This window comes from Lissotriton vulgaris, chromosome 3_1, assembly GCF_964263255.1.
Source record: "Lissotriton vulgaris chromosome 3_1, aLisVul1.2, whole genome shotgun sequence".
Lineage (NCBI taxonomy): Eukaryota > Metazoa > Chordata > Amphibia > Caudata > Salamandridae > Lissotriton > Lissotriton vulgaris.
Genome location: NC_141689.1, coordinates 857,908,123 through 857,925,994, shown reverse-complemented (window position 1 = coordinate 857,925,994; position 17,872 = coordinate 857,908,123). Strand labels below are relative to the sequence as shown.

The 17,872-nt window shown below is 47.7% G+C and overlaps 1 protein-coding gene across 4 annotated transcripts in view; it reads left to right on the top strand.

The window, feature by feature from the left end:
- The window catches only part of HABP4 (hyaluronan binding protein 4), a 159,127-nt gene extending 150,073 nt beyond the window's left edge, over positions 1–9,054 (top strand). For all 4 annotated transcript variants that reach the window (XM_086961169.1, XM_086961170.1, XM_086961171.1 and 1 more), the window contains one exon: positions 8,513–9,054. In XM_086961169.1, coding sequence (XP_086817295.1) covers positions 8,513–8,581 — 69 coding nt within the window. In that variant the 3' untranslated portion in view covers positions 8,582–9,054. The remainder of the gene's footprint in view (positions 1–8,512) is intronic.
- The last annotated feature ends 8,818 nt before the right edge of the window (positions 9,055–17,872 follow it).

Here is a 17,872-nt window from a genome sequence, read left to right as displayed (position 1 = left end):
CTGTTGCAAATGACCCCAGTTGGGCTGAGAATTGGTTCCTGGTCTTTTCTACTCGGCCACAGCAGGAGTCTGCTGGCCTGGTCTCCGGTTTCTAGAAATCTGATAGACTTCTAGCTGCAGATTCCTTACCTTTGAATTTCCCAGACATCAGGCTGGATCCGTAAACATTTGCTGAGCAATACCGCTTGCGCGCACCGTGTGGTTGCTTAATTTGGCTCTGCATTCCGCTGGTAGTGTCAGTTATGACATTGCAGTACCCATATAGGCACTAACCAGGCATGCAGACGTCAGTTCTTTTCTTGCCACTCCAGTTAAGAACCGATTTGGAAAGAGTTACCCCTCTATTGCTTTTTGACAGGTTTTTTGAATTATGTCAAATTTGAAAAAAGTTCCTTTGTGTGAAGATGTCTGAGAGGAAGACTGGGTTCAAACCAGGCAGTGTCTGTCTCTGCATGATGCTTTATCGACCCAAACACCCTGCCTCTGGTGTCTCAAGCGCGATTATGATTTGAAGTTTTGCTCTGACTGTCTGGCTATGGCCTCCCAAGGCCTTGCCGGAGTGGGCTAAGAAGCTCCTTGCGGCCAGGCAGTCGAAACTGTCCAGTGAGACTCCCCGGAGGTCCAGATCGAAGAAGAGATGGACGCGGGACTGCTCCCAAAGCACTAAGTCCTCTTTGTCCCACTTAAGGTGTTCAGGACACTTGCTCCCTAAGCACAAAGTCGTCTTTGTCCCACTTAAGGTCTTCAGGACACGTCGAGGCACCAAATGGAGTCCAAGCAGTCTTTGTCTTCACCTCGGCTATTTTTCTGTCGACATAAGAGGTAAGGAGCACCGACGCTCTAGGAAAGGTTCGGCGGAGCCTGGGTTGACTTTGAACCTCCCTCCCTATTGTAGCTGGAGCAAACCCTCTGAGCCCTACGACTGCATGGAATATGAAGGGGCCCCATTGGGTTTGACGCAGTCTGCTCCTGCCACAGCGTCGGTGGGGCGTCGGGGATCTGATCCCGTATCCAGGTCGACACCGGTTGTGCCATCTTGACCTCCTCCAGCGTCTGACACCAAGTCTGTGCCACCGGCACCAGCCCTATTCTTAGATCTGATGAGACAAAGTCTGAACAATGTTGCTCGACGCCAGGGGTTTTGGGTCGTCGCCTGAACACTTTGAGGATGTGTTAAGCTCGGGAGAGGAATGGGAGGGGTCTATAAACCATTCTGAACACCAGGATGGCTCCACAGAGCAGTTGGACTGGTATGGGGAACTTGAAGCCAGTGGACTGGACTCTTCTCCAGGTACTGGCATGCTCTCTCAACCACCATGCAGTACAAAAGGGTGTGATAATGGACGGAGCATCTGAACCAATCAAACACTCACAACCAGTCAAAAGATCTGGGTTTGAGCCATCACCGTTCTTTAGCCCACTCTGCCACCCCAGTTCAGACATGGCTATATGCAAATCAGTCTGACCCTGTGCCTCATGGGAACAGTGCAGCCCGAACTGCCACGCCTTCCCTGGACCGGAAACCAGCTTCTGAGGACCGATTTATCAGAAACCGGTCCTTGGATGCTTGTTTCCGGTCCAGGGAAGACATGGCTTGGCAGTTCGGGCTGGACTGTTCCCATGAGGCACAGGGTCAGACTGATTTGCATATGGCCATGTCTGAACTGGGGTGGCTGAGTGAGCTAAATAATGGTGCTGGATTAAACCCAGATCAGTTGACTTGAGGGTGAGTGTTTGATTTGCTCAAACGCTCCATCCATCATCCCCCTTTTGTAGCGCTCTCCTCTCAACCACCATGGCATACCCCATACCCACAGTTGGCGAAGAGGCCAGCTGATGTCCTCTGACTAGAGCTGCCTTCGGTGCAGGTCAGGATTAATCTCCTGACTTAAGTGATTCAACCTGGGGCAATCACCTCTGAACCCCTTTTGCCCTTTAACAAAGCATTAACTGATGTCCTACGCACATGGTCCAAGTCTAGCACAGGGGCTCCTGTGGATAGGACAATTGCATGCTTCCATCGCCCACTGCTGGGTGACCCACCGTGCCTCAGCTAGCATCCCACCCCAGAAAGTTTGGTGGTGCAGGCCTCTACATCCCATGGCTCGCATTCCCTTTCCTCTGGATAGGGAATCAAAGAGGTTGGGTTCATTTGGGAACATATTTTCTACTCCGGTACAAAAGGGGGTGGTGATGGGCGGAGCATTTGAACCAATCCAACACTCGCACCCAGTCAACAGATCTGGGTTTAATCCATCACCTTTCTTTAGCCCACTCTGCCACCCCAGTTCAGACATGGCCATATCCAAATCAGTCTGACCCTGTGCCTCATGAGAACAGTCCAGTCCGGGGGAAGGCATGGCTTGGCAGTTCGGGCTAGACTGTTCCCATGAGGCACAGGGTCAGACTGATTTGCATATGGCCATGTCTGAACTGGGGTGGCAGAGTGGGCTAAAGAACGGTGATGGATTAAACCCAGATCTGTTGACTGGGTGTCAGTGTTTGATTGGTTCAAATGCTCCGTCCATAACCACCCCCTTTTGTACCACCATGTTTTTTACTCCAGCCTGGCATTGCGGTCAGTGAATACAGCATGCTTATTGGGCCGTTTCTCCCACTCCCTTTGGTAGACTGTTGCGCAATTGCTGCCACAAGTCCCCGAGGAGGCCCGGGCTGTGGTCTCCCAAGCAGTCATGGATGGGAGAGATGCAGCCAAATTCACCATAAGGTTTGGCCTTGATGCAACTGATTCACTTGGTAGATTTCCACAACAGTGGCCTTGAAGAGCCACACCTGGCTCTGAACAACTGACTTCTCTGGTGATGTGCAGGTGGATTTGATGGACATGCCCTTTGATAGAACCTTTTTTTGGGGTGAGAGGCAGAGTCAGTCCTAGTGAGGTTCAAGGACTCTCGAGCTGCAGCCAGATCCTTGGGCTCTTTTCAACTCCTCGTGGCCAGTCTACCCTTCGCCCCTTTTGTAGTAACTGAAGGAGTTTCCAACCAAGTCAGTCCTATCTCAGCCACCGTTGTGCGCACGCTTCACTGTCCGTGCTGTGCGTAGATGTTCATTCTGACCTAGGAATGGGAGCCTGAAGTAGTCTTACCATCCTGCCATTGGCAATTGCAGCCTCCAAGCACTCCTAGTTTGACTCTGCAAGACCACACCACTCCAGTTGGCAGGAGAATCTATCTCCCACACTGGAAGTCCATAACATCGGACACTGTCTTTCATATCCTCCAGTAGGGGTTTTCTCTGCCTTTCCTCCTCCCATTCTGCCAAATTAGGAACCAAGGATCATCTGAAATTTCTCCAGGAGGCAGTTGCAGCTCTTTCTGATAGATACATCTGCCGTGCGGATTCCTCACCTTGTGAATATCCCCCTTGCGTCAGCAACATTCGGAAATTCTTTTTGTAGCTTCGCGCCGACGTGGACGCGGACGTCAGACACGGCTCCTTTCGCGACTCCGCTGACGTCACCGACGCCTACAATAGGCCCACGCCGGCGTGATGGCATCAGTTCCCTTTTTTCCACGTCGTCGACGCTAACAGTTTTCAGGGATCGTGCTGTAGCTTTTCAGTAACTTTGTTACTATTTACCTGTTATTCTGTATAACTTCATATTCTTCGAGATGTCGTCGAAGAAGACTGGTTTCAAGGCTTGCGGCAAATGTGGCAAGACTATGTCCATCACCGATCCACATGACTGCTGTGTCTGGTGTTTAAGCTCTGACCATGACGTCGAGGACTGTGCTTGCTGCAAGAAGATGACTTCGAAGGCGCTGAGAGAGAGAGAGGCGAAACTCCTTGTGGCGAAGCTTAAGAGTAAGAAGGAAAAGAGATCTTCGAAGTCTCGAACTCGTCGTTCGAGGTCTCGATCGAGGTCACGCTCGGAGTCGTCTTCAGCTCACGCTTCGAAGTCTTCGAGGAAGAAGCACAAGAAGAGGAGCCACGAGTCACGTCATCGCTCCGGAAAAGACTCTGGTTCGAGACCGAAGTCCCAGGTTAAGCTCCTGAGTAAAGAGGTGGTCGTTTCGGAGTCGGAGCATGTCTCTGTTGGTGAGGCTTCACAACCAGGTTCGCCCGAGTCACAGGAGCAGGTCCATTCTCCAGTTCCATCCAATCCTTCTGGTCAGGAGGATGAAGGTGAGGAGCAGGGGGCTGGTGAAGTCTAGGTTCCGGTGCCTGCGGGTTCGTCGACCCCGGTTCCAGGACTCGTTGAAGAGGTCGACGTCGTCTCGACTCCGCCTCCTCAAGAACGACCAAGAGATTCTTATCCTGAGTTTCCAGCTCCAGGTCAGGATCCATCTCAGTTTCTGAACGCCATGTTTGGTGTCTATTCTAGGGCAATGTTCCCGTCTGGTGCACCTGTTGGTCCCACGGGTCCTATGGCTTTCAACTTGGGTGTTCCCCAAGCTTACGCCCCTGCGCCCTTCATGCCTTTTATGCCGGCTATACCACCGCATTGGCATTTTCCTACACCTCCGGTGTCGTCGACGCCGAAGCGCTCGACGCCGACTCCGTCGACGCCAGTCACATCGACGCCGATGCCTACGACTCCGAGGCAAGATTCTGTCCGACCTCGAGCTGAGAAGCCTCGTCCGACGTCGGGTTCGGCTCCGGTGCTGTCTGAGTTGATTCCGAACCCGTTGGCTTCGATCGCGGAGGAAAGGTCTCGGAGAAGGGCTCAGACTCCTGGAAGAAGATAGGTATCAGTATTCAGATACTGAGGAAGGAGAGTTACGGGATTCTGAGGATCCTTTTGAGGATTTGTGTGAGGCCAGTGGGCTTGAACTGTCACCTGAGTGGGAGTTGGCTTCAGTTTCTAATGTGCCTTCAAAGGATGTGGTGCCTTGTCACACTGTTATTAAAAAAGCAGCGAGCCTTTTGAACATTACTCTTCCTACTGCTGACTTTAAGCCTAACGTCTTGACTGAGGTTCTTCATTCTCCCTCGTCAGTAGTTGAGCCTGTGTTACCCTTCAACGAGGCCATCACAGCTACCTTCTGATTCTGTAGAACAAAGGGGTGTGGCCTATTTTGGATCTTCGGACTGTCAATCTCTTCCTCAAGAATTTCAGAATGCTCACTCTAGCGCAGGTCTTGTCTGCTCCAGAGCAGGAAGACTGGATGGTAGCGTTGAACCTGCAGGGTGCATATTTACCCATCCTGCTGGGCCACAGATGTTACCTGCGGTACAAGATACGCCCTGGCACTTTCAGTTCATGGTGCTACCCTTCGACCTTACTAGTGCCCCTCACGTGTTCACCAAGGTGATGGCGGTGATTGCAGCTCATGTGTGCAGGTTAGGGGTTTCAGGTTTCTCCCTACCTCGACAACTGGCTGTTGAAGGCGTCCTCGCCCCAGGCTGTCTTATCCCACCTTCATACTACGGTGAACCTCCTACATTTGGTTCTCTATAAACATGCCAAAGTCACACCTGACTCCTTCTCAGACGCTCCCTTTCAGCAGAGCGGTACTGGACACAGTGCCATTTCAGAGCTATTCTCCCGAGTAGCGAGTCCAGGATATTCAGTTTATTTCCGATGCTTCAACGTCTATCCCGGATTTTGGTGAGTGACTCTGGCTGTTGGGCCTCATGCTTCCTGCATCCAGTTGCCAGGTGGCGTATGCGGGCTCTGCAGTGGGACCTGACGTTCCAGTGGCAACTGCATAGAGTGAATGTCACCAGTATGGTCCTGATCTCTGAAGGAACTGCAAGAGGCCTGCAGTGGTGGTGGACAAATGGGTCAACGGCAGACCCCTCTCCTTTCCCTAAACAGTTCAGTCGTGACGAATGCATCACTTTTGGGAGGGGGGTGGCCATTTGGGAGAGGTGACCATCTAAGGACACTGGTCTCTGGCGGAGTTGGGGCTCTGCATAAATTTGATGCAGCTCCAAACAATTCGATTGGCACTGAAAGCATTTCTTCCCTCTATCAAGGGAAGTTAGTGCAGGTATTCACGGAAAGTTAGTGCAGGTATTCAGACAACACCACCGCGATGTGGTATTGAAACAAGCCGGGTGGGGTCGTGGACCCTTTGTCGAGAGACCTTGCGTCTCTGGAGAATGGCTGAAGCTGCCTTTACAGGTTGCGGAAATACCTGAGCTGGTATCGCTCTGCACACTTTCTGCTTTCCCTTTAGGTTCTAAACAATCGGTTCAGTCTAAAATTGGTTCAATCTCATTGTGCATCCTCTTCTGGAAATCTCTTGTTCCTCCTCTGAATAATCCAAATGCTGAGCCTAACATTTCGAACGACAGCCCAATCTCACTAACTTTCCCAGCCAAATTTAGACAGCTCAGTTTTTGGGGTTTGTGAGGCATCAAATATGTTGGACCCTCATCAGTTTAGGTTTTATCCTGCCACTGGCACCAAAGTTGTTTTAATACCAGTTGCATCCGTTTGACACTTGACATGGTTGGTGCAGCCGCTTTAATTTTGTTGGTGGTAAAGCTGCTTTAAATTTTGTTGAGCAGCTCAGTGGCATTAGATGAGGCCCGATTGTCTCGAAAGCTTTGGGGTAAAGATCTTTGAGAACATTGTAACCTTTTTATAGGGTTGAGCACTAAGGTGGACATCTCACTCTGAGCCGTTATTGATTTATAAAGCATGCAGCTACCAACCAGGTCTCCCAGCGCTGATAGGGTCTCCCTGCACTTTTGAACACACACATCATGAAGCTTTTACGAGCAAATTGTTTCCAGTGTTGGTGTAATGTGTTTAATGAAAGCAAACATAACCACAACAGCATAAAGCATTGGGTCATCGCTCTAAAGTGCAGAACTGGAAATGGGCTCCATAATGATATGGAAGAGAGGTGGCCGCCCTAGCAAGCAAAGACTGTTTCAGATCCATATTGTGCCGCGTTCAAGTAGATGTCTTGCAGGGTACCTCTGGCCTCCAACTAGAATCCTACATTATTGAACAAAATAATGTTTAAAATGAGGGGTCTGTCTTTATGTGAACTCCTAGGATGTTCCATTGTGGTGATGCTTTAAGAAAATGTTCTTCTTACAAAGTTACTTTGTCACATGTTGTGATTTTCCAACTGTTAGTTTCCTTGCAGCTATAATCTTCTGTGATCTGTGTGTGTATATTACTTGACTTCATCAGTACATGATCTTCAGCAACGTTATCCTTTCACCTCCAGGTCTCATTACGATCTGGGACCACAGTATCCTTTGTGCACACTGATTGACTGAGCAAGTTTGGTCTGAATGTGCAAACTATGACTGAATAGGTTTCCTCTTTTGCAATGGTGCAGTAACTTTGGAGATTACAGCTGGTCTGTTTCTCTTGAACCACCTTTGATCGTAGGGAAGAACCTCTGCAAGACCCAGCCTTGCTTAAGAGGATTAATCCCTCCCTATGTGGTATGTAAAATATATCTATCTATATCTATCCTCCACCCTCATGTGCCCCTTTCTCCTGAAAGTGTAGAGTATTCCATCCTGGTGAGTAAATCTATTGGGGTTTCTTGGCCAAATGTGCTTCATAACATGTATATTAGTCTACATTTTTTGCATATTTGGGACCAGGGAAGTTTCTTCAACCTGCTTTATCTATGACTAGGAGTCGGTTCAGTACTTCAGGTAAGGTGTTCTCAAAGGTATCCATTGTAGAGTGCATATTCTTGCAGTGCATACGTATTTGTACTCTTCAAGGATTATCTAATCCTGAAAATAGCCATTCTGCAGGCATGTAATAGTCCAGATAATTGCAGCTCCTTGTGGGCTTCCACCCATATCCTCTTATGGCACATGACATGCAGTGTCCTAGGGGAAGTTTAGGCAACACATTTAAAATACAATGCCTGTAGCTACTTTCTCCATCTACCCTTTGACTGTTACGTTTGGTTTGAAGCAAGCTATTACGTACCACAAATATAGTAAAAATGATGGACAAGGAGTTTAGAACTTGTTCAATCCTGACATTAGGTGCCAGGCAGTTGATTGGTAATGAAGTCTAAGAGGCATAATGGAAGTAAACTACTTGCTCCATTATGATTTCCTGCATTTATATGTATCCCTTGCAAGTAACTAGTAAGCAAAATGCCCAGTTTAGAGCTTGGCTTCCTGATGCAATGAGAAAGCTCCAGACAACATTATTTAAAATCCCACCCAGTGTCACAGTAAAAGCCCCAAAGAAGTGAAACTGCTATATTAAACTAACTGTAGCTCTGCCCTAGCCAAAATAAAATGAGACTGACATAAATTTTGCCGAATCTTGAGTCTGTACAGTCTGTATGTTTCACACGCTACAGTAGTATGACCAGTTCAATACAGTGCATATTTTCCATTGGTGTATACACTATTCTTAAAATTTCTTCGAAGCAGACCTATGCTGTCCGATGGGCGTTCCAGCCCTCAGGTTAGCTGTGCATGGATTATTCCTTGCCTACTGTAATTTAAATTATTATATGTTACTGTTGTGTACATTAAAGTGTTTACGTTGAGTTTTTATGCAGTCAATAGTTTAAGCATTTATATTTTTTTCTACTCCATGTAGACTGAAGTTCCTGCACTAAGCCTGGCTCCTAACCCGGATGACCCAGAGGATTTTCCTGCTTTGGCTTAAAGCAGCCCCAATGCCTTAATTTACGTCACCTGGAAATGGCTTGGTCTTTAAGTCAACTGTTCATGCTTATGGTGGAAGAAATGGGAGCGACCAAGTAGTAAAATGGAATGATGTACACTTTTCCTTGTAATGTCAGTTGATTGCGCTTTCGTGGATTTGGGGTTAAAAATTAAGGTGCATTTTGAGAACACTAATGGTGTTTGCGTCTGGACAGGTGTGCAAAGGTTTATATGGTTACTCAGACAGTTAAGAGCAAGATGTTTAACAAAAATATGTATATAAAGGTTGATTTCTACTTTACCACAAATTCATGCAAGCTGTATATTACTGTTCAGTTTGGACAATGTACCAGAAAGCTGGAAGTTAAACAAAAAAAGTTCCCTGCTTCATTGTTAAATCAACAATGTTCCATTGAAATTTATGCAATTCTACTGCATTATTCAGAATTGAAAAAATAAACATATCTAACTGCTTTCAAAGTTGCCTTTTTCAATAACTATAATTTATGTAGAGTAAGATTTGTTAGGATTCCCTAACTTCAAAGTTTGCATGTGCGTTGTTAGTGTCTGTGGAGTAGTACCAGATCAAAGACTTTGAACTGTTCTTCAGTTTACTTGTCAGCAATCAAGTGCAGAAGTGTATAGTTGCGTAAGGTGAAGCTAACATCTGCCATCCAGGTCGGGGACCGATCTCTGTAGTCTACATATGACATGTTGGATTCTTTTATGTACATTAGTCTAGGATTTGCGTCTTATTTTGGATTGAAACAATAGACCATGCAGGTTTTGCAGCATGACCAGATTCTCATGCTGTGCTTTACTCCATCATATAGTGTTTGGCTCTGACACTTCCTCTAATTGCTGTAAGTTTAACTTGTGTGTTGACTAGAGGGAGATCTGTAGCACTGAAGTGCTCTGTACTTAGCCACTATCTTTAGATTCTTTTTTAACACTGTTGTGGTTGGTTGCAAATGAAGAAACACCAGTTAGGATTAAACAACCTTTTAATGGCAACAAATGGTATATTAGTCACATTTGAAATCTTCAATGCAGACCTAGATTATGGCCCTTGCAACTTGAGCCAATGCGATAGTAAGATTTATGGGAGCTCTAGTCACTAAATGCACTTGAGACGGGGCATGTTCTTGCACTGCTTCTCCGTGGATACTCCTCTGTACAACAAGTATACATCCAATAGTAAACTCTTGGGTCAGCATAGTCACAATGCAGAGGCAACAAATACATAGGCGTTTTTATGGAGGAAGAGGGTAGAATCCAAACAGGATGCATGATCAATCCTAAAATACCCTGGCCACAAAGCATCAGTGTGATGTTTCAGAAGAAACTGAAGGACCACTATAAGTAGAATATGATCTCAAACAAATGGTCTTTCAAATTTCACATGACTGTATTGCATAAACCTTTGCCACCAAATGTATGACCGAGGGGGAAAATACAATAAAAAAAACCTCTGTTTTTAGAGGGCCATGCACTACTTCAAAATGAAGCAATAAAATTTTTTTCCACATGAGGTACGATACCAAAGTGTTACATATCCTGGGTCTCTGGCCCAGGTCTGCCGGGTTTGGATTCTTTACCCACGGGTGCCTGGACTGAGTACAGTGCACCTGCACTTAAGCAGGGGAGTCCAGGTTATTGTAGCCCCGCACAACCTACTGAGCAGACATGCGGTGTGGAATCCATGCTTTCTGGGTTAACAGTCCTGTAAAGTGCTTTGGGACGCAGTGCGAATTCAGACTCTATTTCGTACTTCAGAAAAGCGATTTCAAACAATGCACTAAGAAAAGACTGTTTAAAAGTGCTTTATTTCAAGTCTCCTCCTGTTGCTTAGGTCATGTGTAATAGCCACACACACTATAATTAAAACAGCACTTATGCATGTTGCTAGCAAGAAAAAAAATTAACAGTTATAACACTTAGAAGTGGATTTAAGGATTATAGGTGATTAGAGGCAAATTAGCTACTCCATGCTCTTCTAGAGTTGGAGATGGAATTTTCTTAAAGTTTCTTGGGGCCCACCACACCTCACACCTGTGTACAGCATATCCGCTCCAATTATCGACCTCCGCTGGGAGTCTGTTCACTCATGGGAAGGGAAAACACATGATTAGCTCAGCTTATCTTTTTCGGCTCTTGGCATAAGAGGGGATGCTACGCCAGTACCTCTTGTGATAACCTTGTGCGAATGCACTTCGAAGGCCTTTCAAATCCAGTGGTCAATTCTGAGTTTATATAGGGTTGACCACTGACTTTTAGCCAACATTGGGGGACTTTCCATTAATCTTAGAGAACTGGTCTGAACTTGCCTGATGAAAATGTGATCTTGGGCTAAATGTTTATTCTACACATCTATTTTCAAACCTTGAAACATAGATACTGTGGAGCTTGTAGTAGACCTGTCTTTTCTGATAGCAAAGTCCTTGTTTAGATAAATTGACACTTTAATGAATTCTGCAAAAGGTAATGAAGTGCTGGATGTGAACCACGGCAAGCAGTCTCACTTGACATGCTGAAAATGGAGTCTGGTTTGCGATTATATTTTTTTCTTTCTCTTAACATCGGAAGTGAGTTTAACACTTTATCTAGTACACTTAACGGAGTCCACACCACTAAAGTAAGACACATGATTTACTTCAGCCCTAACGCAGGATGGTTACTTGGCCACGCTATATCTCGTACCATATATGTGTAACCATACTTAAGACCATCCGCTGTGCAGAGGAAGTTATTCAAATTGTCACAAGTGTAAACAAGGTATTACCATTCTTGTATCAATTGAAATTTGATACATCTGATTAATCTTCAATACATTACACACTTCTCTGGGAACTGGGAGTGATGTTATCAAAGTAGTACCATCGCTAGAGTACTGGCTTTTCAGGATGAAATTTACCTTTACCACACGTCAGTTTTGCAGCGTGAATCTTTCTGGATTCACTATGCTGTGCATATTCCGCGGTCTTGTGGTTGGGTCCGGATTCGTAGTCTATTTTATTTATTTTGTAGCCCAGGTCGGCGTCACACCTCGGGTGCATTTCCAGTGAAGTCGGCATGCTTCCTGCGGAAGCTCCCACTCTTGGACGCCATTTTCAGATTCTTTTTTCCGCGGTCGGGTCTGGATCGTTCCTGTTGGGCTCCAGACATTTTTGGAGAAAGTACAAGGAAAAGACAAAAATTAAAGAAGGAATTCACCAGAAGACTACGCCGATCACTGACCAGCGAAGAAGGAGAAATCACTGAGAACTTCGACGATCGTCGACGTCCACGCGGCCAGGGAGGCCCTGAACACTCGATGATGGACAACACGCCGTTCAAGTTCTGCCGTAACTGCCACCACAAATACGCGCAGAAGGACCAACACCCAGTTTGCAACCTTTGCCTACCGGTAGACCACGGAAGCGAGGACTGCAGCGCCTGCTCCGCCTTCGCCCCGAAGACCCTTCATGTGAGCGAGCCAGTGGGTAGCGCACGCCACCCTGCAGGGAAAAGCCCCGACGCCATCGCTGTACGAGCTGGGGATGTCTTAAGAGGAAGAGGACAACGCTGCCGCCGAAGACTACAGCTACACGGTCGTAGAGACCGATTACACGAAGACTTCTGATAAGGTAGGAGACTCTTCGTTCCCCAAGAACCCGAGAGACTCTGAGTCTCGAAAAAACGAGGGCAAGGCCCTGAAAGCGCTGACGCAGAAACACCTGGCGTCCGCCTACTCACAGGCCCAGCGGATCCTCTGAGAAGGAGTCCCCGGTGCCGAGAGCTGTTAAACAGCAGAAGTCGTCGAATCTCCCCCGAAAGGGACGGATCAACGCCGAGGGAGAAAGACCCTAAGGCCCCTACGATGTCCAAGGACCCGAAACCCAGTTCGACGTCCAAGTCTCCGGCACCGAAAATCTCGACGCCGAAGAGCAGCCGAACCACCCGGCGCGGATCACGCGGCCGAGATGAAGAAAAGAAGGCGCCTCTAAGCCGAAATGGAAAACATCTTGCAGCGGAAGAAAGATTCCGACGCCAAGATGAGAACCTTCACGAGTCCCCACAAGACCAAGCCACCCGTGGTGGAGCTGTTCGAGAAGGAAGACAAACGTCGAAGAACATGACCCGGCCGTCGAAATGGTCGACTACCAGGGACATGACGAGAACCCCTACGAGAGTTACAACTATGGGGAAGAAGAGGACAGCAGGATGGACGCCGAGTCGGCCACCTCTGACCCGCAGGAGGAGGATTACCTGGATGTCGACACCGAAAGCTCGGTGAAGGCGGTCGACACATCTCTCGGCCATCGCCGCCAGACTACATCGGGGCCTACAACTCTGTGATAAGGTCTGTGGCAGCAGCTTTTAGACTCAAACTCGACAAAGAGAAGCAGAAAGCAGACTTTCTTCTCGAGACATTACTCCCCACGCAAACAAGGAGCCAGTATAAGCCAATGCTCGAAAGCGTCTTGGCTCAGGGGATAGAAGCGTTCAGGTAGCTCGCAACATGCAAGGCAGTCACTCCCAGAACGGAGAAGTACAAGCATTCCTCGAAGGACCCAGCCTACATTCAGGGCACGGTCTCAGCGGACTCAATCATCACGGCCATAGCAAGGAAGAGGGCTAACGTGCCCACTACTTCTGGACCACCACCTGATAAGGAGAGCAAAAGAATGGACCTAGTGGGCAGAAGGATCGAACGGAATGCCGCGACCCAATGGCACATGGCTAATTCCAATGCCCTCATAAACAGGCACATGTACCAGATCATGGAGGAGCTGGGACAGCTGGTGAAAGACCTGCCCCAGGAGGCCAGGCAGAAGGCCGAGAAACAGGTGGAAGACTGGTATAATGCGGCAAATTCTTGCCTCAAGACGGCCCTGGATGGAGCAGACGCCTCCAGCAGGCTCATGGCTCAGGGTTTCGGGCTTCAAACCAGAGGTGCAACACGGCATCTTGAACACACCGTTCAACGGCGAGACGCTGTTCGGAACAACAGTTGATGAAAAACTCAGTCAACTAAAGAAGGACAATGAAACTGAAAGATCCATGGGAGCATTGCAGTTAGGAGGCAACAAAAGGGGCACCCAGTCACGGAGGCCCGGCGGGAGGGGTGGAAACCAGCCAGGTACATCACACCAGGCTTTCCAACAGACGCAACAGGCAGACTCGCAGGTGCAACCGAGTCAGCAGAATCAGTCCTGGCAGTACCAGTCAAGAGGCCAGTCCTTTCGAGGGAGAGGAAATGGACGAGGACCGCATAAAAGAGGGTGCCAGCAGCTCACCTCTAAATGACTTCAAAAAGATCTGTGTGCCCGCCCACAGAAAAGATCCCAGGGGGCAGCACGTACAAAGGGGTCAAGACAAGCTGGACACCTACCACCACATAACACCAGTGGGTGGAAGATTCTACCTCCAGGAATGGAGAGAAATCACATCAGACAAGTGGATCCTCAACATCATCCAATTCGGATACTGCATAGAGTTGGAAGGGAGGCAAACAAGCAGGAAACCAAAGAGAAAGCCACTAGTAAACAAACAGCTAGAGCGGCTTCAGGAAGAAGCAAAAACTCCTACAAAAGCAGGCCATAGAACGGGTTCCCTTCAAGGAAAGAAACTAGGGAATATACTCAACGTACTTCCTGGTACCAACGGTTGACGAGACAATGAGACCCATTCTGAACCTGAGGTTCCTGAACAAATTCATAAGAACACAAATTCAAAATGACCTCCCTGCAAGAGGTGCTACTGCAATTGCAGATCGGAGACTTCGTGGTCACGATAGACCTCAAGGACGCCTACCTGCACATCCCAATGAACGTAAAGCACAAGCATATGCTCAGGTTCACGATCGGAGAAAGCCACTACCAGTTCACAACACTAGCCTTCGGGCTAAAATCAGCACCGAGGGTCTTCACAAAGTGCCTCGCGGCAGTCGCAGCGCACCTACGAAGGCAGGGAATACACGTATACCCTTACCTGGACGACTGGCTGGTGAAAGCAAAATAGTACCAGAAATGCAAGCAACCCGCACATACAGTGACTAGCACGCTCATAAACCTGGGGTTCTCCATCCATTGGAAGAAATCGTCAATGGAGCCGGAACAAGTGAAGATATTCCTGGGGGCACAAACACCTTACAGGGCAAGGTGTTCCCCAGCGAGAAGAGAGCAAGGGCACTGGTGAGGGAAACTCTCCTCTACCGGAGGGGACAAGCTCTGACAGTGAGGACTGCAAGCAAGATCTTGGGGATGATGGCATCATGCATCCACCTGGTACCGAATGCACGACTTCACATGAGACCCATGCAAGAATGGCTCCAGGAACAATGGTCACAGGCTTCAGGCAGTTGGGAGGATCTAGTGGTTGTGACTCACGCAGTGCAGAAGGAGATGACATGGTGGACCATGGAGAACATAACAAGTTGAAAGCCTGATACTGGTTGTGCCACAGTGGGCCAGGCAGACATGGTACTCGCAGATCATGGAGATGACAGAGTGCACCCCACAGATTCGGCAGGGGAAAAGACCTGCTCTCCATGCACAACGGAGAGGTACTGCACCCAGAGCCAGAGAGCCTGAACCTAGTGGCATGGCTCCTGAGGACATAGAGTTCGCACATTTGAGACCTGCCAGAAAGCACCCTCAGGGTTCTTCGGGAGGCACGAAGGCCCAGCACACGGAAGTGCTATGTTGCAAAGTGGAAAAGATTCACAATGTGGTGCAGGAAGGAAAGGCTTCACAATAAAATGAAGGACTCCACAGTGCTAAAATACCTGACGCACTTACTGGAAAAGAACCTCAGCTCGTCCTCCTTGAGAGTTCACTTGGCAGCGATAGTCTCCTACACAAGGGGTGATATGGGCAGGAGTTTCTTCACATCACAGGTTGTGAAGAGGTTCCTGGAAGGAGCGAAAAGGATCGCACCACCCAAGCGTGTGCCGCCACCGGCATGGAACTTGAACATAGTCCTTACAGAACTCATGAAGGAGCCCTTTGAACCACTTCACAAGGTCTCCCTAAAAATGCTAACTATGAAAACTGCTTTCCTGGTTGCAATAACGTCCTTACGCAGAGTAAGCGAGCTTCAAGCACTAACGCTACAGGAACCCTACATACAAATACACAATGATAGGGTTGTGATGAGGACCGACCCACACTTCATGCCAAAGGTGGTGTCCAAATTCCACATGAACCAGTCCATACAGATACAGAGTTTTTTCCAAAAACCAACCACTAGCGCAGAGCGAGCTCTGCACACCCTAGACGCCAGAAGGGCGGTCATGCACTACATTGAGAGGACAAAGGGACACAGGAAAACAAAACTGTTCTTTGTGTCATTCGCCAACAGTTTCATGGGCAAGGCAGTAACCAAAAAACACTATTGCACGATGGATCTCACAAACAATTCAACTCTGCCACAAAAGGGCAGGGCAAGAACTAGCAGAGGGGGCACGTGCCCACTCCACTAGGAAAAAGGGTGCTACAATAGCCTTCCTGGCTAACACACCCATACAAGACATATGCCTGGCGGCAACATGGGCTTCGGTGCACACGTTCACGAAGCACTACTGCGTCGATATTCAGATGAACAGGGAAGCACAAGTCGGACAAAGGGTGCTCCAGCACATATTCAATAACCAACGCTCATCTTCCACCCAGCCGCCACAGAAATGAGAAACCGCTACAAAATCTATGCACAGCATAGTGAATCCAGAAAGATTCACGCTGCAAAACGAATAGTTTCTTACCTGTCGGTGTAGTTTTGCAGCTTTAAGATCTTTCTGGATTCACTAGCGAACCCACCCACCTCCGCCAGAAAGATGAGGCTGGAGAGGGAAGAGGTGGTAAAAAAAAGAAGTAGAAAAAACTTGAAGTACAAAGCGGTTAAAAATGTCACCTAAATAGAACATTGCCATCACTTCGGAAACGAAAAACACGGAAAAAAGAATCCGAAGATGGCGCCCAAGAGTGGGAGCTTCCGCAGGAAGCATGCCGACGTCACCGGAAATGCACCCGAGGAGGTGACGCCGACGCCCACCTGGGCTACAAAAAAAACAAAGAAAAGACTACGAATCCGGACCCAACCACAAGACCGCAGAATATGCACAGCATAGTGAATCCAGAAAGATCTTCAAGCTGCAAAACTACACCGACAGGTAAACTATTCGTAATATGTGTGGCAAAACGCAAAACAGTTGATGGACAGAATGCAGAACAATGTCATACATTCACCCTAGTTCAGAGATCTGGGCCTAAATCCATTGTTTTTTTGCACTCCACACCACCCCAGTTCAGACATGGCCATATGCAAATCAGCCTTGACCCTGTGCCTCATGGGAACAGTCCAGCCCGAACTGCCAAGCCTTGTCTTTCCTGGACCGGAATCAAGCATCCTAGGACCGGTTTCTGGCTATCAGCCGTCTTCAGCCAGGATAGCTTGACTCCAGTGGTGTGGAGAGCATGGGGCTCGTGTCTGAGCATACCCATCCCACTCGGGTGACAAATGCAAAACAGTTGATGGACAGAATGCAGAACAATGTCATATCACCTCAGTACAGAGATCTAGTCCTAAATCCAAAACACCAGCAGCACCCTTGTTAAAATAACATGCTTCAAGACTGGGTGAGAGGGGTACATTTAAAGAGGCAACAAGTGGGTGAGAAGCCATTGGTCCTCTGCAGATGTGATGAACATACCCTTTTGGAGACTTTTCTTTCTAGAGACAGAAGAGTGGTATTATGGTGCAAATCTGACTGCCACCACAATTTTCTTTAAAGGATTGGGTACAAAATCCAATACAAGCTAGCTTTGGAAATTTGAGACTGCAGCAAGAATATCTCCAGTACAAGTGATTAAAAAGTGGTAGATCAGATTGTATGTTCCCATAAAATGTCAATCGCCTATGCCAGATTTTTGTATCCTGTTACACTCATCCCCCAATCTAGAGCAGAGTTAATGTGATTCAGCTGATTTTGGCCCTTTGGCATATGCATGTTCATTAGCCATTTGCAAGGGCATAGCCTCAAGAATGAATGTTGATGCTCATTGTACTTGACTGACACGTCAACCATGATCCACCTCAAAGTTGCACAAAATGTAATATGGAAGATAGCTGCATTCCAACATCTTTTGTCACAACTTAATGGAACAATCTCAAGAGCCTTAACACTATTACTTGTGACCTTGGGTGGTAATTGTTCATTTACATTTATGGTTAATCTTTGTATTCGCTTTCACATACAGCCACCGACCTGTGGTGCTGTATAATCAGTGAGTTTTAACTACTGTACAACACA